The 25,581-nt window shown below is 43.6% G+C and overlaps 1 protein-coding gene across 3 annotated transcripts in view; it reads right to left on the reverse strand.

The window, feature by feature from the left end:
• The window catches only part of STX1A (syntaxin 1A), a 172,115-nt gene that overhangs the window by 29,862 nt on the left and 116,672 nt on the right, over nucleotides 1-25,581 (reverse strand). For all 3 annotated transcript variants that reach the window (XR_010792557.1, XM_066599731.1, XM_066599732.1), the window contains exon 4: nucleotides 2,167-2,241. Coding sequence is in view for 2 of the 3 variants with exons in the window: in XM_066599731.1 (XP_066455828.1) it covers nucleotides 2,167-2,241 (75 nt within the window). In the remaining variant the exon portion in view is untranslated. The remainder of the gene's footprint in view (nucleotides 1-2,166; nucleotides 2,242-25,581) is intronic.

Here is a 25,581-nt window from a genome sequence, read left to right on the forward strand (position 1 = left end):
TCACGTCGGCCGATATACGGGGTCTCTCTCTGCAGGGGGAGGTGGCTGGAAGAGCCGGGAGCAGTGCTCTGAGCTCCCGCCTCCTGTCTGCCTCCTCTCCACCCCCCTGCACTATTTTCAACGAGGAGAGGTGTAACGGGGGCGGAGCTAATTCCTGGAACTTGTCCCCGCCCCCTCTCATTGCAAATAGTGCAGAGGGGCGGAGAGGAGGCAGGAGCTCAGAGCACTGCTCCCGGCTCTTCCAGCCTCCTCCCCCTACAGAGAGAGACGCCGTATATTGGCTGGGCGTGAAAACCCAGCCGATATACGGTCGTCTGAATGTGCCCTAAGGGTGGACTCACATGGGCGTATGTGAAAAAAGCACTCACGTAACCGTAGCGCATCTGCGTTGTGAATGATGTGCTTTTGCGTTTGTTTTTGCATGTATTACTGTACTTTTTGCGCACACAGGGACATTTCACATTTAGCATAATTAGTTTCAGATATTTCCTTTTTCCCGCAAAACTGCGCGGTGTATTGTATAATAATTATTGCACACAAATATAGAGCATGCTACGTTTTTTTTCCACATGTGCAAAAACTAGTAATGTGAACAGAACCATTGAAATCTCTGCATATTACATGCACAAATCTTACGTGCTCAAATACACGTGGAAACACACCCGTGTGAGTCCGCCCTAATATGCATCCCCCATACTCCCATGAGAGTGACATTGTTCAACGACTGCTCGACGAATGAGAATCGTTCACTTTTCGTTCGTCGTTCAGTTTTTGCACGACTAAAAATCATTGTTGGCTCGTTCACATGACGTTCCACTTAGGGCGCCTTCACACTGGCGATAAAATCGTGCGATTTTCACACAATGCAAAAGTGAGGGAAAATGCTGAATTATGAAGCCCATTCTTCAATGGTTTCCTTCACATTTGCGATGTTTTCACCCATGCGATGTTGCGAGAAAAAAAATTGCGGCATGCCCTATCTTTCTGTGTTTTTTTTTTTTTTTAGCTCCCATGTTTCCCTATGGAGACTCCTTTTTATTGCATCGCAAAGCACGAACTTGCAATTTTCGTGCGATGGGATGCTTTTTTTTTTAAACATAAGAAAGTCCTACTATAGTGTTAAAAAAATTGCAGCAAAATCGTGCGAAGACAAAAAGCGCTAAAAAAAAATAAAAATTGGAAATGGCAGTGATGTTTTTGCGAGAAAAAGCAACGCTGATGTTCAAAAATTGCAAGAAAAAGAGAGGTCCCAATTTTGCCGCAATATCACGATCGCCAGTGTGAAGAAGCCCTTAAATACTTCTCGTTCAGTTCTAGTTGAGTGTTTCACATTCCCTATATGAAACACTGAACGATTGTGGTTGCACAAGTCAACGATGAATCTGCCTGTCTAAGGCCTCATGTCCACGGGGAAAATCAGATCCGCTGCAGATTCTCCATGAAGAATCTGCAGCGGGTCCCTCCTGCCCCGCGGACATGAGCGCCGAAAATAGCACTTTAAAGCATTTACCTTTCCGGCGCGGGCGACGAAGGTCAGCTGTTCCTCACGGCCGGATCTTCATTTTCGGCCGGCGGATGAATTCCTGACGCCGGCGGCACGTCGCCGGCACGTCGTCGACGTGCCGCGCGCATGCGCCGGGCACATCCGCCGAGCCGAAGCAAGGGAGATGCGGCGGTGAGGAAGAGAAGAGCTTCGCGGTCCGCTGCGGGTGAGTAAATGCTTTAAATTCCTATTTTAGGTCTCCCGCATGAAAATGGAGCATGGTCCAGATTTTTTCATGCTCCATTTTTTTTAAAATCACTTTTATTGACGATCCGCGGGTATTTATGTACCCGCGGGTGGTCAATGCATCCCTATGGGGTGCGGATCCGCGCGCGGGAGATCCGCTGCGGATCCTAAATCCTATTTTCCCCGTGGACATGAGCCCTAAACAGGTTGCAGGAGCTGCTGATGACGTCATCTGCTCGTTCACTCGTGCAAACGATCATCGTGCAGGTGCCGTTCATTGTAAAGGAGCATTAAACAGGCAATATATATCTGCTGTTATACTAGATATAATCAGAGCACACAGCACCAAAGACAAGTTCCATCAATCATCAAAGCTGTGTGACAAGAGAAGACTAAGTAGATGAGAGGAAAGGTGTGGAGAGGTGGTGAGCACTCACTCTTCAGCTTGGAGCGGACCTTGTTGGCTGTCTTTTTGATGTCCGACATCAGCTCTTCCAGCTCTGCCTTGGTTTCTGTGGAGAGAATCAGCAGGCTGAGAATAAGTGATGACAAGCAGCAGCTGCCCTATTATATACAGGAAGCAATAGCAGCAAGACACAGAGCGAGAGTGCTGATAGACCCACACAGGAGGGCAGCTCAGACGTGACATTAATAAATTACTAGATTGCAGTAGAAACTACACAACATTATACTTGTCTGAGCACTTCTGCTTTCATCTGTGTAGTATTCTACAAAATGGTGTGAATTACAGTCATGTTTCTGCCTACAAAAATTTTAAAGGTACTGTTATGTCCGTGCAGAGGCGAATCCACGTCAGGAACCTAGCGGGTCAACTCTGTCCCTAGATGGAGCATAGGAAAAATGTTTAAAGGGAACCTATCACATCCAACTAAGTTATGGTGCTGTTAGGGGAGGTGACGGAGCTGGCTGATGTATTTTTTATACTCACCCATTACCCACGATCCAGTGGTGTCCTCTGAAGTCCATGTGGCATGTATACTAGTCTATGGGAGAGTGCACACTCTACTGTACAAGTCTAGGGGAGAGTGCGCATATGAGAAACTAAAAAGAGTCAGATTTTTGTGCTGCGGGCCTACTTCACAGGGGGACAATGCTAGATCGCAGGAGCAGGGGATTATAAAAAGATACACCACCTGTTGCGGACAAGTTGGGGATAGGTTCCCTTTAATGCTGATGGAGAGAGAAATGTATATAACACAGTGTTTGGTAGAAGTGAATAAGCTCCGCATAGAATAAATAATCACAGGTAAATAGCTGACAGGAGTCTACAGCCTCATCAAACACCTCAGACAGGAGAATAACCAGCGGCCATGTAAAAGCGGGCCCAAAATAAATACTCTTCCATTATGGCTGATTGGTTGGCTAGGGGGTACACATCCCTGTTAGCCAATCAGTCCATACACCATAGGAGATGTTGTAGCAGGAATGTGAGAAGGGTACATCATCCTTTGTCTTTTCTTATAACTCCGTGGATAATTTATGTTGAACAAGTATGGTCTGGCATATTTTAGAAGGGCAGAGTTTCCAGATAGTTTCTATAATTCCCCCAGCTTTTCTAGGGGGCCTTAAAGGGTTTTTTTTTTAGAAAATGCGGAAAAAAACAATACTCACACTGCCCAGTCTCACTGCTCTGGTGCCTTCTGCTGGTCTTTGTTTCCCGGGCTGCAGCGGTGTTATGTCAACTAGAGATGAGCGAGCATGCTTGTCCGAGCTTAATACTCCTTCGAGTAGTGAGTAGCATACTCGATGGTGCTCGTTACTCGAGCGAGCACTACGCCGTGTTTGAGAAAATTTTTTGGCCCCTCCCTGCTTTTCCACTTCCTGCTGTGATGTGCCAGTGTGCGCACGTCTACAGCACTGTCTGGCTGGGAGAGAGAAAAAAAAAAACCACTCGGCACCTGGCGGATCCATTGCAAAATTGCTCAGGTCTCCCATTGACTTCAATGGGGTTTGTAACTCGAACAGAGCTCTCGAATATTACAAAAAGCTTGGCTAGAATAACGAGCACCCAAGCATTTTGGTACTCGCTCATCTTCAATGTCAACCCATATGACTTCAGCGGTCTTGTGCTGTACACTACCAAGGCCAGTGATGGGCAATAAAGTCAGATTTTTTTTTTAGACCGTTATTATAAATCTGCCCTATGGCAAAAAGTGCGCTGTCACCTGACCATTACCCCTGTAAGCGTGGTTGTTAATAGGGAGTTAGGCTCCTTTTTTTTCAGCTACTATGTAACAGCCTCCACACTTCTGGTAAGACTTTCCACAAGCTTTTATAGAGTATCCGTGGTAATTGCACCCATTCAATCAAAAGAGCATTTGTTGGATGAGAAGGTCTCACAATCAGCATTTCAGCTCATCGCAAAGGTGTCTGATGGAGCGGTGGTCAGCTATTCAACTTCCTCCACAAACTAGCCAAACTATATTATACCAGTAATAAGACATGCATATCTTGATGACTGACATTGGGAACTTTAAAGGGGTTCTGTCATTAGAAAGCAAAAATTATTCACTTACCTATTCCTCCCCCGTCAGTCTTCTTACTGCATCGTTTCCCTGCTGATCTCCTCCTGTCTCCTGCAGTCCCCCTGGTCACCTCACCTCCAGCCAGCCGATTCTTCTTCCGGTGACAAAGCATCCATTCTCTGCAGGCTCCTTTCCGCAGGGCATTGTACGCTTAGTCACTACTCACGTAGCCTAGCAGGGAGTGCTGAGCTATTGCCGAGACTGCGCTTAAGTGCTCTCTCTTTGCAATAGTGTATGAACTCTCATGACGAGACAGCGTACATGTGCAGTCTTGGCATTGCTTCCTAGGCACATTCCCTGCTAGGCTATGAACGTTACTAGTGATGTAATCTACACTGACCTGCCGGAAGAAGAAAGCAGAGAATGGATGCATCATAAGAAGAAGAGGATCCGGCCGGCTGGAGGTGAGGTGACCCGGGGGACAGGAGAAGATCAGCAAGGAGAAAATGGGGTAAGAAGACTGCCTAGGCAAGTATTGATTTTTTTTTGTTTAGATGACAGAACCCCTTTAAGTAAGTAGGGAGCTAGTGAGGGAGATTTTTGAATACTCCTGCACCATTTCAGTAATTTGTATGCTGCGCCAGTCTCCCGCTCTGGTCCCTGAGTGCAGCGTGTGACAGATTTGACATAAACATGTCACAGGCACCATATTTTTGATGTCTTTATGCCAGAAAAAATGTGGATAACTCTGAATCAGTGTCTTCATAGAAGATCGTTGCCAGAAATTGACGCCCTTAGCCCACCTAGTCTGCCTCGAATATATAATTCAGTGGAATTAGGAATAATAGTTAGAATACAGAGTTGTCAGCTTTTTGGAATACACAGACTCCTCAGGACAAACCAACATGGATGTCCCCCTGTTTGTTCCCCACTGGCCTACTGTTGTAGACACTGGCTGAGTTTTCCAGAAGTCTCTGGGGGCTTCTCTTTTATTATTAGCACATCTAATTAGAATATTTAGCAGTAAACAACATTCCAATGCAGCTGTATTGCAGGCACAGCTCCCATTCACTTCAATGGGACTTGTGCCTGCAATTCTATACCTGGCCACTGCAAAGTGTATGGAGCTGTATGTTTTCTGCTCTGTAAACCAAAATAGCGACCCGTCATAAAGCTGATCGGCGGCCCCCTCCCACGAATAGCTATTAATGAACTATCCTGAGGATAAATCATTAATCTTTCAGAGCTGGAGAACCCCTTTAATAGTTTCTATCATGCCTCTCCTTTCCCTTCTTTCCTCCAGGCTATATAAATTATGTATATTTTTTTTAGAATTCTTCAGGTGAATTCTACTTTATTAAAATATCCCCCCAAATATATCTGCATAAATTAACCTTTACTGCATATTTACAGATTACGGCAACCTATAAACACATTTCATGCTGCAGCAATCCTTGCAGGAGCTGGAATACAGTCATAACAGGTAAAGCAATTAGCTTTGTTTTATTAAACCATACATTTTCAGCAAACCTCCCTCTTGGGGCTGCGCTGGTTCAGTAATGGATTTTTTCAAGGTAAACTGCAATAACCCTGATTGAATGGGAAGTAATGAGACATTTACTAGTTGATAAGGCAGACTGTAGTTTAACTGAGGCAACACAAAAACAACGACTGCTGGCATCTCATATGGACACTTAGAGCCTTCATGTACACTGAATGGCCACTTTATTACAGACACTAGCCCTTTCACGATTGGAGCACTGGCGTAAGTGTAGGGGATGCAGGGGATGCGGTTGCACCCGGGCCCAGGAGCCTTAGGGGGCCCACAAGGCCTCTCTTCTCCATATAGGGAGCCCAGTACTATGAGTAAAGCATTATAGTTGGGAGCCCTGTTACAGGTTTTGCATTGGGGCCGAGGAGCTTCAAGTTACGCCTCTGGATTGGAGCTTCCTGTATGGAAATTAGACATATGATCCCAGAGTGCAGCATAAAATCAAGTGGGCACCTTTTCCATAGATCGGTTTCAGTGTGAATCCACAACACAATAGGACAATCGAGTGATCTGAGCGACTTGCAGTGCTAAACCAGTGTTTCAAAAACTGCCAATCTTGCAGGGTTTTCTCATGCAGTGGTGTCTACAGTATGCAGAGATTGGTGTGACTGATAAAAAATATCTAGAGAAAGGAGATCCTGTGGATGTGAACAACTCTTTGACAAAAAGGGGTCAGAGGAGGATGTCAAGAACTGTTTTGACAAAGAAGCAGTGCACAGTCAAGCAATACAACAGTGCTCAAACTAATATGTCTGAATGGACAACTTGTCTTTCCTTAGCATAGATGGGCTATAACAGTAAGCAACCAGATCAAATGTCGTTGCGATTTAAGAGAGACAAAAGGCGAGACTCCAGTGGGTAAACAGCGCGAAAATTGGATCACTGAGCAGTGGAAAAAACATCACCAGGTCAGGTGAATTCAGATTTCTTTTGTACCATGCTGATGGGAGCGTCAAAATTTGGTGCAAGCAGCATGAATCGATGAACCCTTCGTAACAGGTGTCAACAGTTCAGGTTGGTGGAGGTGGAGTAATTGTATAGGGAAAGTTTTTTTGAGGTCCACTTATAGCTGTGGATTAATGCCACAATGAATTGCTGCGGTTCTGAAGGTCAATGGAAGTTCAATGCACTACTAGATGAGGTTTTTGCTAATAAAGTGGCCATTAAGTGTATAACAACTAATGCAAGCAACAAAAGTGGTATTAACCCTTTCCAATCCAATTTCTTTCTTGGTTTTCCTAGGGGGCTTACTCTTTTTCTGCTGTTATACAACGGCGCTATCTGCTGGCTAAAACCAGTACTGCATGAGGTGACAGGTTGGATAGGCTCCAACAGCAGAGAGGCTGGCAATATACAGTAAGAGAACCCCAATGGACGTCTTCCAACATCGGAGCTGTACAGCCTTAAATCATAATGTCTTAAGACGTCAGACAGTGGATTGGAAAGGGTTAACTTGTAATGTAAAACTGAAACCCGAATCTTCTGTAGTTCCTATAGGCAAGTGATCCACTTTTTTTTGCCAGTACAGTAAATATCAAGACATGTGACAGCGTTAATATCCATTCAGTCCCCCTCTCCCAGTAATAGTCACAGAGCTTTTCATATGCGTACAACACAGATTACATTAAAAGAAAGGTGTGAAAAAAGTGTCCTTAAAAGAGGTTGTGTAATGAAGACATCCATATTTTTAGATGAAGCCAATCGACAATTAACTGGTGCTGTCCCTGAACTCTGGAGCCACAGGTCCAGCTTCTGAAATCCCTGCCAGCCAGACATTTCTGCCAAAGGGGAACTGTAGGATTGCTTTATTCTGTTTTTGATTCTAGTGACCATGTATGTATCAACCCAGAGGAGTTCCTGGAAGGCAAGATCACGAGACGGAGACTGACTTCATTTGGACACACGATGAAGGCGAATTCGCTGAAAAGAGAGATGCTACTTGGAATGGTCAGTGATGAAAGGAAATAGGGAAGACGAAAGACATGTTGGCCAGACAGCATCAAGAAGGACACGGGAATGGGCATCAGGTAATTGAAAGAGAGAATAGAGAAGCTTGGAGATGACTGGCCTGCAAAGTATCCAAGAGTCGAACATACCTGAGCGGACAGAGATGGAATTGGATCCAGGACTTTTAAAAGTGATCTAATTTGTTGCCCTACTACAGTATTTGGATACATTTTTTTTGCATCCAGACTGTTTATTTTGTATTTTCCTTATTGAATACATGTTGTTCTGTAAAATCCGACTTGCGTTATCACTGCGACAAATGGTTGGAAGCATCAACATTCTGACCCCAGTTTATGTTGTATTAAATTAAATGTCTACCCCCAAAACTTAAAAATGGCCATAGATTGCTAAATCAAAGGTTAGAGCAATAACTGAAGCTTGGTAGTTATATTTGCAGCAGCCATATTGGTTGCCAGTTTTTAATTAAGCTTAGGACTAATTTCAAATTAAGGTATATGGCTTTTGTCCGGACATGTTGCAGATGACATTAAAGTTGTTTGTCATCAGAATTTCATCTGCTTTTGCCTCCTTGTTGTTTTTATTTTCTATTGGGTAAATACTGTACCGTATTTCCCGATATAATATAATAGCAATACGGGCGCAGAAACCCAAAAAATAGGTCAGGCTGCATTTATAGAAAATGGCTGTGAAAAATATGGCCATGTGAATAGATACATAGATTTACATCCATTATTACAATCCACAACACATGGACCAAATATGGAGCTAAAATACTTTTGTCTGAAACCAGCCTGAAAGAGTGGTGCCAACATGTACAACCTCTTTCAGAATGCAGAACTGATCACGCTGGGATTGGCTCCCGGCAAACATCTGATTTTGTCAGGGCAAGCCAAGAAGACATTTACCCTGCATCTTAAACTTCAGGGGAAATGTATTCCGTGGCATGCTGCTGTAGCTCCCCTGTCACTAGCGTCGTGGTCAGGAACCTGTGTCTCCTGTGTCCTGAACCCCACACTTCCTCTGCACCTCTGGCCCCTGGGCTTGTATTCTTGACTTTGACCCAGTGCAGCATCAGCAGCCACACTACCGGGACTATCTGTATGAGTAGTGGCTTGGGGACGCCACAGCATAGACCATATCCTGCTTGGAGGGGTCAAGTGTGAAAACTGTGGTATCGTCAGATAGTCTACAGTCAATTCGGTGTGTAGCAAGGTGGATCCACATCTAGAATTATAGAAGGTCATTCCCATGAATGGCCATCCTATACTTACGAGGATGGCACTTGGTCCACCCAGACGGGAGCCATTCTAACATTCGGAACCATTTGGCACTCTGCTCTGGCCATAGAGGGGGATCCTGAGTGAGGGACCCTGCTCTATAATGTTCATATGCCCCCATATGTCATATGAGCAGGAAATGCTATCTTGGCAGAACCCCTGTTGTTAGACAGTACAGGAAGAAGGGTTTGCACTTTTCCAGAAACATTACTACTTGCCCATTGGCTATGCCTTGTATTGCGGCTCATTATTCCCTGACATGGGAAGGAGCAGCTGCAAACTAAAGACAGCCTATGGGCAAGAGTTGTGCCAGTTATGGAAAATTGCAAATCCTTCTTCCCTATCCTAAAAAAACCTCTTTAAAAGGGTTGTAGGAGTTTAAAAAAACATGGCCGCTTTCTTCAAAGAACACTGCCACACTTGTCCATGAACTGACTATGCAAAACAGAGGTGCTGATACAGCCATATCTCCGCAATGTCCTACAATGCTATTAAAACTTGAATTAGCTATACCATTTAGGCCCCATGAGTTGGAACCTGTATGGCACCACATGGAGGCCATACGGGCCTTATTACACAGCTGCACAGCTTTGGGTGCTTCTGCACAAGCCCCATTGGGAAAGCAGCTTAGTACTATGGCATGTAATGGAGTATGCCCGTTTCTATCTGTCAAATTCATATGGAGGCTGACAGAACAAAAACTCTATATGCCTCTGTATGATATTAAAGACATACAGTGGCTTTGTGCACTGGAATGGGGGCTCTATTATGGCTCAGTACAAAACAGAGTAGTAATATGGCTGTGCATGAGGCATTACTTGACGTTGGTCAGGAAGGTTATAGTTTCACCTTAAGGAGAGCACCTAGAAAGTGTGAGAAGATTTATGAGGCCACACATGCTCCTCTGGGAAATTTATGCAAAAGTGAAAACGGAACAATGCCTCTACAGCGCCACCTATTGGAAGGCAGCATTCCTGCAAGTCAATGTCAGACTTTCTATCAAGCCTTGTAACAATGACTGGGAGTATAAACCAAAGCTAAAGTCCTCTCCAGAAGTGGCACTATTTTTGTTGGGGAGGGATGGGGTTGGCGGGGGGTACGATATATTGATTTTGCTTTCCGGCCCAGGAACTTCTAGTTTTGAGTCCGTTAGTAAGTGAGCAATTTCATCTGTACAGATGTTTAACAAAGGCTATGGGCCATTCAACATATATATACAGTAAGAGAGCCCTGCTAAGGGATAATATAGGGCCATTTATCTCTTTAACAAAGGATGTAAAGCCTCTGGCCTGCTTTAGAATTTTCTGATTAATAGTTGAAATACAACGCCCATGGTTTTAACAATTCTTGGTCTCTGAGTCACACTGCAATTTATGACTATAGAAGCATAATTATCTGCAAACATTATAGTATCCACAATACTGCCACTGCCATGTCATTTCCAAGAACAAAGCACTGAAGATATGAGGAGGAGGCTTTGAAACAGATAATGAAACCGAGACAGAAAAAAAGATTATGCACTTGGAAAAAAAAAAAACTGTGGATACAAGACGATGGTTAAACGGATTAAGAAATGAAGGGCAGATATCTACTGAGAAAGGAACATGGAAGAGATAGGCGCTTTATTCTTGGTTGCAAATGCAGTTGACAACAGTTCCAAACTGTTAAATAATTTAGTGCTTGCCACTTACACAAATCTCTGCACACCCGGCTATCACCCTGCTTTCTAATAAATATTATAGTAAGCGGGAATTATTCAGTTCACTAAAGTGTTCAAAGAATCAAAGAGCAAGAAAAGATGGTCCTGGGTAAGAAGGGCAACTTCTACAATGAGGGCAAGCAAACAGTATACAAAACCAGAAGAAAGGGGTCGGACTTCACTATAAGTACAGTCAATTCTTCTTGAGACAATCCCCCACCTCAGTGATAAATGGTCTTCTAAAAGCCTACTCCACTTAATAGAAGGAGGACAATTCATACTGCACATTAGAGAATTGTCACAAGAAAATCTGGAGGTGGCCATCTCAAGAAGATGGAGAGGGTCGGATAGAGGTTTGTGCAGCTGCTCTGTTTAGTTCCCAAGTGATTGCCTACAATTAGGTAAGCTACAAAGAGTATAGGCCCTTTTACACAGGACGAATCTCGGGCAAACAATGCCTGACACTCATCGCCGCATGTACTCGCTCCCTTGCTGTTGGACAGGAGCAAGTATCGTTGGCTTGCAGTGTGGCGGCTGGAGGAGATTTCACTCCTCGCTCTCCCCGCCCCTCTCCATTAATTTAACTCAGCGGCCGTTCAGTACTGAACGGCTGCTGTTTATACTGAATGATCTGCTCATCGTTCAGCTCATCATCCATCGTTTATGCTGCATAAAATCCTGAACGATGATCTTCAGTACTGAATGGCCGCTGTTTATATTGAATGATCTGCTTATCGTTCAGCTCATCATCCTTCGTTTATGCTGCATAAAATTCTGAACGATGATCTTCAGTACTGAACGGCCGCTGTTTTAGTGAATGGAGAGGGGCGGGGGAGAGTGAGGAGTGAAATCTCCTCCAGCCGTCCTGGCCCCCTGCTGGCCGCTCTGTCAGAGAGCCAGCGATATTCACTCCTGTGTAACAGCATGGGAGCGAGAAGACGCAGGGACGAGTGTCAGGCATCGTTTGTCCAACATTCGTTCCGTGTAAATGGGTCTATAGAAATGTACAGATAAAGAACATAGTTGCATGAAGAGACAGAAGGATTTGAGCGAGCCGACATCCACAGAAGATCTGGGGTTAGTTCTCCAAGAGGTCTTAAAAAACTACTCTCCCGAGTTCATTAAAAAAAAAAAAATGTGTGCAAGTCTATCTTGAAGAACTGATGGTGTTTTGACTGTAAAGGGCGGTCACACCAAAGATTTTCTTCACATTTCTCTTTTTTTCATTCACTTTGCATTTGTTAATTGACCAAAAAACTATTAACACTCCTATTTTTGGAAGCATTCGTACTTTGCAGCACAAATGCCTTTGTTCACCTGTCTAAAACTACAATCATATATCTTTATGTATAGTCTAGCCAATTTTGTAGTACTTCTGTCTGTACCTTTATGGAAACTTGGCACTTGGGTCAATATATATGGTGCTATCTGGACAGGCCAACCATGTTAAAGAGGTTGTACCAGATTGGACGTTTATCAACTATCCTGCGGATCTGTGGGGGTCTTACCTTTGAGACCCCACTGATCCTAAGAATGGGGGTCCCATGTCCCCGCTCCTCCTCATTGTGGACTCACTACATCCCCAAAGTGAGGAGGAAATTGAATGAAGTGCTGGTCACTCATGCGCAGTGCCACTCCATTCATTTTCAATGTGTCTGTTTGAGATAGCCATTTTGGTCAACCCCATTGAAATGAATAGAGTGGCAGCTATGCATGTGCAGCCATTGCTGCCTTCAATCTGACATCACTGTGGGTAGGAGAAGCATATGAGTAGTAATAAAATAGGACACAGGACCCTCATTCTCAGGACCGCTGGGGGTCTCAATGGTGAGACCCCACTGATCAGACTTTTATCACCTGTCCTGTGATAAAACCCCTTTAAGAGTGTAAGGGCTTGCAATCGCCCTGAACAGTGCAGAGCCATTCCTTGAGTGCTGCTTGAGTCCTCCGGAAGTATTGGATGCTAGAGGCTGCTGAGGGAGTGTATGACGAATGAACCGACCGGAGGGAAGCCAGCCCGCTGTTTCTACCAGTCGGCAACTACTTGTAAACTGCAGTTCAAGTTTATCTTCAGTATAGAATTGTTTGAAGCGACTGTTTTCTGCTTAGCCATCTTCTTTGACCCCTGAGACACTGGCTATACCACCTCCAAGTGAAAGAATATTTTTGGCAGGCTATGCTTTTTTTTACAACTACAACATGCCCTGTCACTAATTATTATTCTTCATGATTTTGCAGAGGTTTATACTCCCCCATTGATTTCAGTGGGGAAAACCATGGGATACAAACAGCAAGCCAAACGGTGATATCGATTTTCTACATGAGGTATCATAAAAGGTTCATATGAGGTTCTCCATAAAAGCAGCTGTAGAAAATTTTCCAATAATTGACAGTTCTGCAACAAAACTATGCTACATCAACTAAATAAATCCATCGGCAGCACAAATCTCATGTTCTGAACTCAAAGGGTTTTCCCACTGTAAAAAAAAATAAACAGCTGGGCCTGGCATAAAGTAAAAAAAAGAAATACTGTGTTTCCCCGAAAATAAGAACCTGTCTTATAAATATTTTTGCTCCAAAAGAGGCGCTAGGGTTTATTTTTGGGGAATGTCTTATTTTACTTACCTAGCAGGTTAGGTCTAAGTCCCTCCTGCTGCTCTTCACAGCTCTGAGGCAGTTCCCACAGAACTCGGCCACCCATACAGAATCAGTTCCTGGGTACAGGATTCATAAATCTTTCCATCTACAAAGCGATGGATGTGATTGGTTCTTCAGGTGCTGCTCAGCCAATAAATGGAACGCTTGAGAACCAATGCAATGGCTGTGATTGGTTCTTCGGACGCTGCTCAGCCAATCAATATAGCGCTCAATGAACCAATCACAGCCATCGCATTGTGGAAGCGGGATTTATGAATTGACTGAGCTTGCGTAGAATCAGACATAATGCAAGATTTATTATGCCGCAGCTCAACTAAATTCATAAAATACCGCCTCCACAACACGATGGCTGTGATTGAGTGTTGCATTGATTGGCTGAACAGCACTCAAAGAACCAATCACAGCCATCTCTTTGTGGAGGTGGGATTTATAAATCCCGTGCACAGGAAGAGCCAGCAAGGAGGAGGGAGAGGGGAGACTGCTCAGATGGTAACGTACGACGGCCGATATACACTCATGTTAATAAGCCCTTAGGGCAGCTTCACATGAGCGTGTATTCACATGCATTGCGCAGAGAATACAACCCATTGTTTTTAATGGGTTCATTTTCACTTCGGCTTTTGCATTTCGAGCGTGCAACCCCCCCCGCCCCAAAGCGCGACATGCTCTATTTAAAAGGTCCCATAGGATTCCCTATAAACTGTACAATTTTGAGGGAAATCGAAAACACAGGGAATGATTAGGCTGCCCAGCCATTTAAATCATGGTGCAGGACACACCTGCGATGTGAACGGTCCCAGACAGCGCGAAGCGTACAGTTAAATGCGCTAAAACCCCTGCGATGCTGCCCTTAGAGGGGATCTCCATGCAAATTCATTCAGAAGTCACTTAAATGCGAACTGTCACTTTTCACCAGATGAATTTTGATCAACCAGCGACTATTTTCTTAGTAAGCTGAAACAAAACAACCAGCAACTTATCGCTTGTCACCCTCTCGGTGCCAACTGAATAGTTTGAGTTCGCTCTTCTTGGCCAATAGTCGTCTTCTGCAAGGGCACCTTATAGCTGTTGAGGTTGTGGCTTTATGCATTGAACATAAGCAACTAATGTTTAGAATTTACCGCCAGCAAACAAAGATCTTACAACCAGCATGAACCCGTTGCATAACTATTTGTAGGATGTCGGGTGCATCTGAATACAATCTAATGTTCTATGTGAAATGTCTCCATTAGCATTCTCATCCGTATGTATGCATGACTAATGATGGAACGGCTCTTTTTATATGCTGCACTTAGCAGTCCTTTGAGAATAAGAGCTGCAGAGCTTCGCCTTGTCACCTTTTTTCAAAGTCCTTTCAGCCAGCCAGACATGTCTTGGCTCAGCAACATTTGAAGGCCTGCAGATCATCCCTCAGAGAGATGCTGCTGCGTGGCCCAGCGGCGGTGCGTGGGTAGTATTGTAGCAGCTGGGTGCCTATTCAGTAATGTCGGGCCTCCCGCAGTGAGTCACAACGTCCCCGTGACATGCTCAGCAGCTGCCACCTGTACAAAGTCATGATTCACAGACACACACAAAGCTCTCGCCACCAACTAGAATAGGGAACACCCACCCCCAGCCTTGACACGCACCCCCTCCCCTACTGAATGTACACTCATCCCTGGAATCTTCTTCTGGCATTTCCATGCTTGCATTTAGGATAAAACAAAAATATGTTTTGATGTTTCGGAACAGAAATAAACAGCAACTGTTCTGTCAGAGATAATCCTGAAGCAAGTGAAGAAGGAAGCGGACAGCCGTGTGTATTTTATAGTCACGCAGCAGCATATACATACTGGGGACAGTTATCTGGAGTGGTGCAAGATGCATGGGAAATGGTGAAAAATGGGCCAAATTTATCCAAACGGCATGTCAGGCATCGGATAGAGGGCTCGTAATAGTGGTGACTTTCCACGCGGCAGGTACGGGGTACTTCCAAAAGTTTCTGAAGCTCAAACAAAACTTTTATTATGAAGGCACCAGCTGGATTTCTGGTGTGGGAAGGATGAGACCAGGCAAGAGTTGTAGTGGCCACTTCAGAGGAGACAGCTGTGGATCCGTAGATTCTCCCACGAGGCAGCAGGGAGTAGTATGTGTGCCTCTTGCAGCAGCACACCTCCAAAACCCATTGGGCATTTTCAGATTCTCAAAAGCACGTCATCTCCACAATCTGCCACTTTGCATCTTTTAGGCAGGATGCACGCTATGTCACCATGCTACTCAGTCATATGTCAAACTTTAAATAAATGCTTCAGAACAGCAAACTCTAAAGAGTTTTACCACTCTCTCCCAACTAATGCTTCTTAGTGAGGCCCGGACCTCACAACTAGGTAGAGGGGCTACCCCTCTACACTGACTCGCATGTCCATCACCAATAATGTGTGCCAAAAATGGTGCATGTCTTTAATACAATTGAAGAATTTTGCTATGGCCAGACTAAAAGGGAACCTGTTATGTTTTTACAGTACAAGCTACAATAAGCCTTTAACATTGCTGCAAATAAGATTTCCTTATCGCTACTTGGTTTTGTAATGCGTGCCCTGGTACCTTTGCAATCCACTTTTGAAGTTTTCCGGCGCTGTATTCTAATGAGCTCAGAAGAGTCAGATTTTTCAAAAAAGAGATTGATTTTTAGATAACACAGTGCTGCACAAAGTACCTCCCCAGAGGAGCAAATAAATACCAGAGTGCTGTAAAAAATACCTCCCCCAAAGGCACCAAATACCACAGTGCAGCACAAAATAGATGTATATTCAGCTTGATTATGCAGCATTAGGGTATATCATCGGGAGCAATAAAAATGCTTTCAATGTAGTAGTGTAGTGGCCCAGAGATAATAGGGCCCCTCCATAATGTTATATGACTGTCTCATGCCATTGTCTTGTCAGTGTCTTGTTTGTGGAGTACATTTGATTTATGTGTATTGGATGGCTGCAAGACTGAATGGGTTAATGTCTGGTATGTTCTGTCCTAACTGGAAAATGTAACGTTTCATATGTATCGTTTGTGGTAATGTGATGGTGCCTGATATAAGAGAGGGAAGAGAGTGAAGGAGTAGGAGCAGGAGAAGTGCAGTCAAAAGAAGTCTGGAGAGTCTCACACCCACACACCAGACAAGTGGGTCTGTGTGGAGCATGGAGGAGGCAGAGCGGTGGTCTGATGCTCAGCCTGGGCCTAACCAACCAGGAATCCTCGGCATTGCTAGTGAGCGCTGGAAGAGAAACCACTGCCTAGCAAGAAGAGGAGAACGTCAGAGTGAGTGTTAACCAGTAGAGAGAGAGAGAGAGAGAGAGAGAGAGAGAGTTTGCCAGGAGAGGAACTTCACAGATAACTTGGACTGTGGGATATCCTGATGCCCTGAGAATCCTCCCTGTTGCACCACTTTGGCTTGTTGTATCTGTATCGAGACTGTTTGTTGGACTGTTTGTTGGCTTTCAAAAAGCCCCAATCTGCTTTATTAAACAAACTGACAGCGGCATCTAAAGGGATAACTGCTGCATTAGCACTTATCTCCGATCCTAGCAGTTGCAGCTTGGTGTCAGCTCTATACAATATACTCAACATCCACCGTACACGTATGGCGGATGTCAGGAAGGGGTTAATTGCTTCTGTGAAACCATATATCCTGAGACAAGCTCCAGATGTATATACGTTTACTGGTGGCTATGACAGATGGCTAACAGTGGCATCCATCGTCCATAGGCTAGAAAAAAACAGATCACACACACAGCTCTACTACATCCATCTTGATTCCCATACATTATACATACAGCACATTACACACACAGCTCTGCTACATCCTGATTCACACACATCACATACAGCTCTACTACATCCATCCTGACCCCACACATCACACACACAGCACATGACACACAGCTCTGCTACATCCTGATTCATACACATCACACATACAGCTCTACTGCAACCATCCTGATTCACACACGACACACACAGCTTTACTACATCCATCCTGATTTACATACGACACACACAGCACTACTATATCCATCCTGATTTACACATATGACACACACAGCTCTGCTACATTGTGATTCACACACACAGCACTGCTACATCCACATTCATCTGGATTTCCAGACATCACCAGACTCCTGGATACAGTGATGAGCCCCTGGTCATGTGATTCCTGACTCCACACACACAGGTGATCACACGACGACGACATCACAGGTCCTGGTTTTAGCTGCTGTCGGTTTTTTTCAGTATACAGTACTTTCTACCAAACTGCACAATGGCTCCTCCCACAACAGTGACATCACCGCAGATTCTTCAGCCCACCAGATCTCTGAGTTAGTTGTATTCTCATGTTGTTATTTTTGTCCTCCCCTTTTCAAGAGCCCTAAATGTTTTGTTCTTCTGTTGGTCAGACTCTGTGTTTTACATATAACGCCACCGGGGGCAGAGTAATGACGTCACCAGGGGTGGGGCATCAGAAGCACTCACATACTAACTGACAGGTGGTCGTTAGTAGTTTGACTAGTAATTATTAGGAAATTCTAAAACCAGTGTTTCTTGTGGCACAATGCACATCACAGCTCTGCAGCATGCTACATCCAGCCTGATTTCCAGACATCACAGACACATCTGGAAATCAGGATGGATGTAGCAGAGCTGTGTGTGTGATGTCTGGGAATTAGGATGGATGTAGCAGAGCTATCACACACACAGCTGTACTACATATATTCTGATTCGCACACATTGCACACACAGCTGTACTAAATCCATCCTGATTCCCACACATTACACAAGCAGCTCTACTACAGCCATCCTGATTCCTACACATTACATACACAGTTGTACTACATCCATGCTGATTCCCAGACATCACACACACAGCTCTACTACATCCTTGCTGATTCTCAGACATCACACACAGCTCTAAAACATCCATCCTGATTCCCACACATTACACACATAGCTCTACTACATCCATGCTGATTCCCAGACACCACACACACACAGTTCTACTACATCATGTTGATTCCCAGACATAACATACACAGCTCCACTACATCCATGCTGATTCACACACATGACACACAGCTCTGCTACATCAATGCTGATTCCCACACACACAGCTCTGCTACATCTTGATCTCTTCAGCTCATCCAGCAGGAATGACAACCAGCACAGCAGACTCCTGAATATGGTGATTAGTCCCTGGTTATGTGATTCCTGACTCCACCCACACAGGTGATCACATGACGGTGATGTAATCACAGGTCCTGGTAGCTGCTGTACGGCTCTGTAGGTGGCTCTTTGGGTTGGTGCTTATCCAGTATATACATTACTTTCTACGAAACTCCAGAATTGCTCCTCCCACAGCGCTGCTGTGGGAGGTTGGAAGTAATGTCACTGCAGATCTTTCAGCCCGCTGGATCTCTGTGGTGGTGGTAGGTCGGTGTCTCCTCCCAGGACTGCGAAGTTGTGTCTGATGTAATAACGGCTTAGTTGTGTTCTTATTTTGTTATTTTTGTCCTCCCCTGCCAAGAGCCCTAACTTTGTTCTTCTTCTGTCTGTCAGGCTCTGTGTTTTATATATGCTGTAGGACTTGCAATCACGTCACCATTATGTGATCAGGGGTGGAGCATTAGAAGCATCCACACACATACTCACAGACAAGTGGTCATTAGTAGTTTGATATATTAACACGAAGAGCCAAGTGTATTTAAAATAAAACCAAAAGGTGGGGAGAAAGAGAATCTGAATCAGACCCTAAACTTCTGATGCGAGGGATCCCTGTCTAAAACAATGGGGCACTCGCCCTGTTGAGTGCGACCCTACGTCAGGAACCTGGGTTGACCCTAACTTTCCCTAGGGTGACAGGGAAAGTGACAAAGGATAGATCACACTATAAAATGTAAATGAACACAAACACTCAGAGCACTTCGTGTTAAATAGCTTCATAGGTGTAAAAGTGAACGTGTAGAAAACTTAGCTTGACTTGAGGCTCAAGTCAGACAGGGAACCACAAACTGTATCAGAATAGCTTCAGACAGAAGTCCCCTGACCAGGACATAGACAGAGTGACAGACAGGTTGTCAGACTGATATCAACTAGGAATCAGTCCAGAATCAGAGAAGATATAATGGAGAGTTCAGACAGGAAGTCGGACAGGAGTCAAACCAACTAAGACTGGAGTATAACCGATGCCCTCCCAGGGCTAAATGTGCATGAACTAAAGCTAATTGGCTCTAACACCTCCAAGCCAACCAATCCACCATACAGAAACAGAGATGTACACTTATCGGCACCCAAGCCAGAATGACAGTAAGCATGCTCTGACATGAGGATCCTGTAGGCTGAGACTGACGCCAAGATGTCACCTCGGTCCCGTTCCTCCACCAGAGCTGTTACACCATGACAGTGTCTATAAATAGTGATAACATATTGCTAAAGCAAGAGTTGGCCACAGCTTGGTCTTCAGGGTAAGTTGATGGTGTTGCATATGATATATTCAGCGATTCTCAAGCTCATGCCAAACAGGTTTGGTCTAATAGTTTGGACCATAGATTTCACCCTTTTCAATACCACAAAAAATAATTCCTTTTTTTACGAGAGACAATGGCAAACAGTTGAGCATACAGTTTTTGCATACAGATGAGCAAACAATGTTTAGAAAAGAACACAAAAAAGACTATACAGTTTTATAGCTTCACAACCATGCTATTTTTCTGGAAAAAGAGGATGAGCAGCTGTCACAGCTTTGGCTGTATTACTACCATCACCCCAGCAAGTTGAAGGGGTATAATGAACATAGTTACCCTCCTATACTTTAATCACCCAACTACCAAGGCCTTGAGAACACGGGAAAACCAAACATGCTGGCAAATTGTAGAGTCGACTGAGATGAGTACAACTGTTGGGTGATCAATACACTTTATGCTGGCGGTCATAGTCTACCTATAACTGAGCCCACCAGTCTGTTAACATCCAAATGGATCTCTTTAGTGGCAAAGTGGTCACCTTTACATCTCTCTCACCCACAGTCTTCTCAGCTGTCAGTTCTTATCTACTTCTTCATCCCCAGGACCACCAGCCTCGGATATGTCACACCTAGTAAGGCTAACTGGCTCCCGCTTCCCACAACCAGCTTACCATGCAGCTGCTGGTTGCTCCTGCAGTTGATCCCGACAGATCCGTTTATAACAAATGGAAATGAGCATAATGAATCCTAACAAATCCATTTGACTTTAATGAATCCCATAAGTTTTTTTCTAGCTGAATAGAGCAGCTTCTGGATTTTCAATAAATTAATGGAACATAATAAAATAGAAGCAAACAGGAGCAACTGTGTGGAAAAGTTACGGCAGTTTATAGCCTTCTAGTCCAACATGGTCACTAGGGTGGCAGCAACCCTTACAAGTACCAGCTTCTAGTGCTCTCTTTCTAATTTTCCATGCAGTTGCTTTGCCCACTTGTCGCCTTTTCTCTGTGTTTCACATTGTATACACAACCTGTCTGGATGTTCCCTCCTGGAGACATTCAGCATCTGCCATATCTGCAGCCCAAAAACCCGGAATGGATTAGTGTGCTAATCAGTTAATTGAAAGAGATTGCCTCATTGAGAGATATACCAAGTCTTGAACCCAGACACCACAAGGCCACTCGAATACAGACTTTGCTCCATCAAAACATATAGATTCAGAGGTTCTCTTCAAATCATTTCTGCACCTTGAACATCTCCTTAAGGAGGAAATACGACATTATTTTGATTTCAGATTTCTGGAGATTTACCTTGAGGAAAGTATTATACGCCAAGGCCCAAAGTTGAGATTTGATTCCTCATTTCCTAATAATGAAACATTTACTAAGTACTGTGACACTCTGAAGGCTCATTTACATGCAAAGACAATCTTTCAAATGATTGATAGATTGACAGTTCTAGCGATCATTTTGCATAAAGTACTAATGGGCACTAATGCCCATTAGCACTTTCTTAGCTTCATATGCATATAAATGAGCCTCCATGAGCTGCTTGCAGAACACAGCAGGTGGTCTGAGCTCTGTAATCAGTTCCTTAATTCTCGCAAGGGGCTGTCAGCTGAATACAATGTAATCAGTGCTCCCATGCAGAACACAGCATGTTGTCTGTCTTATCTCTTCTCCAGCTGAACAATGGATTTTAAGCTTACCTAAAAATCATTGTTCAGCCGAAGAGTGAAAGATGAAAAAGCATTTACACACAACAATTCAAAGAATTTTGAGCGATAATTGTTGAATGTAAATGGGGCTTTATCCATGCTATGGGTATTAATATGCTTGAAATGTTGCATAGAAAAATGGAATCTTTGAGTAATGATCTTAATACTAAAATCTCTTTACTATGGATATACCTTATGACTTGTAAATCACAGCAGGATTTCCTAAAATGCAACAGATTACTAATAAGGGTCCTAAATACTTAGAAAGAACTGACTACCAAGCAGGGAGCATTAAATATGGGTTAAAAAAGTATTGTTTTCAATCTCAATCAAAAAGAAATTCCCCCCACCCCCGAATATAGGAAGACAAGACAACCCATGACCACCAACAAAGATGGGTCAATTCATCCTATAAACAAAAACAATAAACCAATGTCTTCATATTCATTTATCAACCACAAAACACAGTTAAAACCAGTTCTTGCTAGTAAATCAAAACCAGAAATTCAAAATCTGCAAGAAGTTCCTGTAGTTAGTTCAAAATTCCTTGATAAGCACTCTCTATATCCTTTGGAAGGGTCCTTTGAGACTTTTGAGAATCCTGTCCAAGCTTCTGTAGCCAGGCCTTTTGTTAACATACAAATGGATCTCTTTAGTGGCGAAGTGGGCACTTTTTCATCTCTTTCACCACAATCTTCTCAACTGTCAGTTCTTGTCTACTTCTTACAGAAGATACATCCAATCCAGACATATGTGCCTCTGCACCCATTGAAACAAAGACAAGAAACTCTTCTTCCTCAACCAGAGGGATTCTTTCAGAAGACTCATTATTCATAGTTTACAATACCCCTTGCTCCCCTTCAAATGCTTTAAGGGCACAGGGATGCCCCAGCTCTTCGAACAATCCAGTCTACAGCACATCCCTATTAACTAATCACTCTCTTTTGGACCTTACCCCAGTACTAAACCCAATTCCCAAGTACAACATATGTCAAAAGTCCATTACCACTTAGATCACTCAACTCTTCAATCCATCAGGGTGCAAACATAAGCTAAGCCTAAAAAAAGAAGAAAAAACAGAAGAGGCAAATAGAGTAAGAGGAAGGGGTGGGGAAAAGAAGAGAAGGAAACTCTTCCATTCCCGAAACAGAACAGAATTGTAATACAGTAAAAAATTTTAATCTGTCCAGCTACATTCTTTCATCAGCTGAAAACATCTTTTTGTCCCACTGAGACAATAAATGAATTTGAACTTTGTCGACCTGAACAACTTCATAAGAAAGCTAACTCTCACTAGGAGTTTTGCCATTTCCAAACCGCCAGGTGAAACTAATACTGAAGATTAATTTCCATCTTAATCTTTTTCCTCTTCTTTATATGACAAGGGAATACCCTACCAGAACATCCCATCTGAACCTGTTTCTCAACCTCCATTATGCACCAATCTCAAACGAAGATCAAACTTATCTTATCCAACATAAAGGTCATCACATTGAAATATTTCATACCCTAGTCTCAGAAGAATAAATTACAACAATAACAATAAAATACAACATAATCTCACAAAAGGAAAAAATTCAGCTATGAAACAACTAATAGAAAACAGCGATCTGATAGGGATAGTTCTAACGGACCACCATGATTATTTAAAAGAGGCTCCCCACATCTTTTTCAGATACTAATTACTATGTTCTGCTTTCTAGAGATCCCACTGCAGAAACCACTAAATGTTTCTGCAAACTCATTAAGAAAGCCTATGATGACGGAATCATTACCGAGCAAGAAAAAGACCTGCTCATTATCTATAATTCCCGAATGCCGAATTTTATCATTTACCGAAAATACGGAAAACCTATGAGAATCTCCCGGTGGACCAACAATATCTGACATTGTATCACCTCTAATCTTTCATATTACATTGACTTTTCTTTGCAGAAATATGTGGTGAACCTAAATTTCCTCCTCAAGGATACCTCGACACTTAATAAACTTCTTTCAGGTGTCACCTAATAGACTTCTTTTGAAGGTTACTTGGAAATCTTCCTATCAATAGGCCACTCTTGACATCATGGTTCTGTATTTCAACATACCTCATGACTTCGGCTCTAAATCATGCCTGCAAACACTTGGGACTGACCTGGGGACAAAATTTGCTACCAGCTTTGCAAATCTTTATGTAGGTGAATTTGTGTCGGGGTTAAATCGATTCTAACCACATTTGGAGCAATAAAATCGTTCTATGCAAAAAGTATATTGATGACTTATTTATTTGGGATGGGTGCTATGAAGACTTCCAAAATTTACTGCTTTCATCAATGGAAACTCTTGGAATCTTCCATTCAACAGAAAGAGTTCACATTCTAGTATCGAATACTTGGATTTAGTGCTTGGTCACAAAAATAATAAGAACATTACGAAAACATTTTCCAAAAAAGTAGATAGTAACAGTCTTCTTAATTACGACAACACATACTATAAAAAATTGCTTGACAATATACCTTTCAGATAGTTCTATAAGACCAGATACAATTGTGTAGAAGATAAGGATTTCATTATGTAGAGTAAGATTATAAAAAAACTCTAATAAAAAAAAGGTATCCAAAACCTCTAATAAAAGGAGGTTTTCAAAAACCAAAAATGTGCCTACGAATCACTGATTTGAGAAAATTCCAGAATCTGGGAAAATAGAGGAAACACAAACTTCAATATTCTCACCTAATTTCATTACGACCTTCAATGAATCACACTTACAGATCTGAAAAAATTTTGGAAAAATATTGGTTTCTTGGACAAATGTATAAGGCCTTAGTCAGACGGGCGTTTTTTGCCGCGATTTGCGGATCGCATGACGGATGCGCATCCGCAAATCGCGTGACCGGTGCGCGCAAGTCGCCCGCAAATTGCCCGAAAATCTGCTCCTAGCCGCGTTTCATTAGAAACGGGCCGGAGCTGTCCAGCGCATTGCATTCAATGGAGACGGCAATACAGCAGTCTCCATTGAAAGCAATGCGCTGCGGGCGAGCCCGGGATGAATTGTCGGTAAGGGCTTAAATATATAAGCCCTTACCTGCAATCCATCCTAAAATGTGTTAAAATAAAAAAAAATTGCATTCTCACCTTCTGCCTGCAGCTCCGGGCAGCCGTCCTGCAGTGGGTGTGAAGGGGGTGTGAGTCAGACCTGCCCCCTGATTGGCTCAGCGCTGAGCCAATCAGAGGCATGCCTCACTCACACCCATTCATGAATTCATGAATGGATGTGAGTCAGACCTGCCCCTGATTGGCTCAGCGCTGAGAGGCAGCAGTCACTCACCCATTCATGAATTCATGAATGGGTGTGTGAGTGAAACCGGCCTCTGATTGGTCAGGCTGTGACCAATCAGAGCAGATCATTCAGCAGGCGGGGATTTTAAAGCCCCGCCGGCTGAATAGTGCCGAGAAGCAGTTCAGGAGAACTGACAGCGGCCGCGGCTGGACTCCGGCTGCAGCGGAAAGGTGAGTATACAATTTTTTTTTATTTTAACACATTTTAGCATGAATTGCAGGGAAGGGTTTATATATTTAACCCCTTCCCGACAATTAACCCCCGCACGCCGGCAGCCCATTGCTTTCAATGGAGCGGCTGTATTGCCGCTCCATTGAATTCAATGGGCAAACATCGTTCTTCTCTGCCACAGCTGTTACAGCTGTGGCAGAGAAGAATGATTTGTCTTCTATATGTTCTCAATGGGGTCGGCGCTGCTGCCGCCGGCCCCATTGAGCGCATATACAGAAGCGAACAGGAATCGCAGATCGCAGATAGGTGCGATCTGCGATTTTTTGTTCTATAATTTTTCGGACGAGCGCATAAAAAGCGCTCATGTGTCCGATACCATTGCGAAGCAATGGTTTTAAAAAATCGCCGGACGCATGCGCATGCGCAAATCGCGGCAAAAAACGCCCGTCTGACTAAGCCCTAAGTCTGAAGCCCAGAATTACATACAGAGGAGCAAAAATGTTGAAGAATGCATT

Source organism: Eleutherodactylus coqui, chromosome 4, assembly GCF_035609145.1.
Source record: "Eleutherodactylus coqui strain aEleCoq1 chromosome 4, aEleCoq1.hap1, whole genome shotgun sequence".
Classification (NCBI taxonomy): domain Eukaryota; kingdom Metazoa; phylum Chordata; class Amphibia; order Anura; family Eleutherodactylidae; genus Eleutherodactylus; species Eleutherodactylus coqui.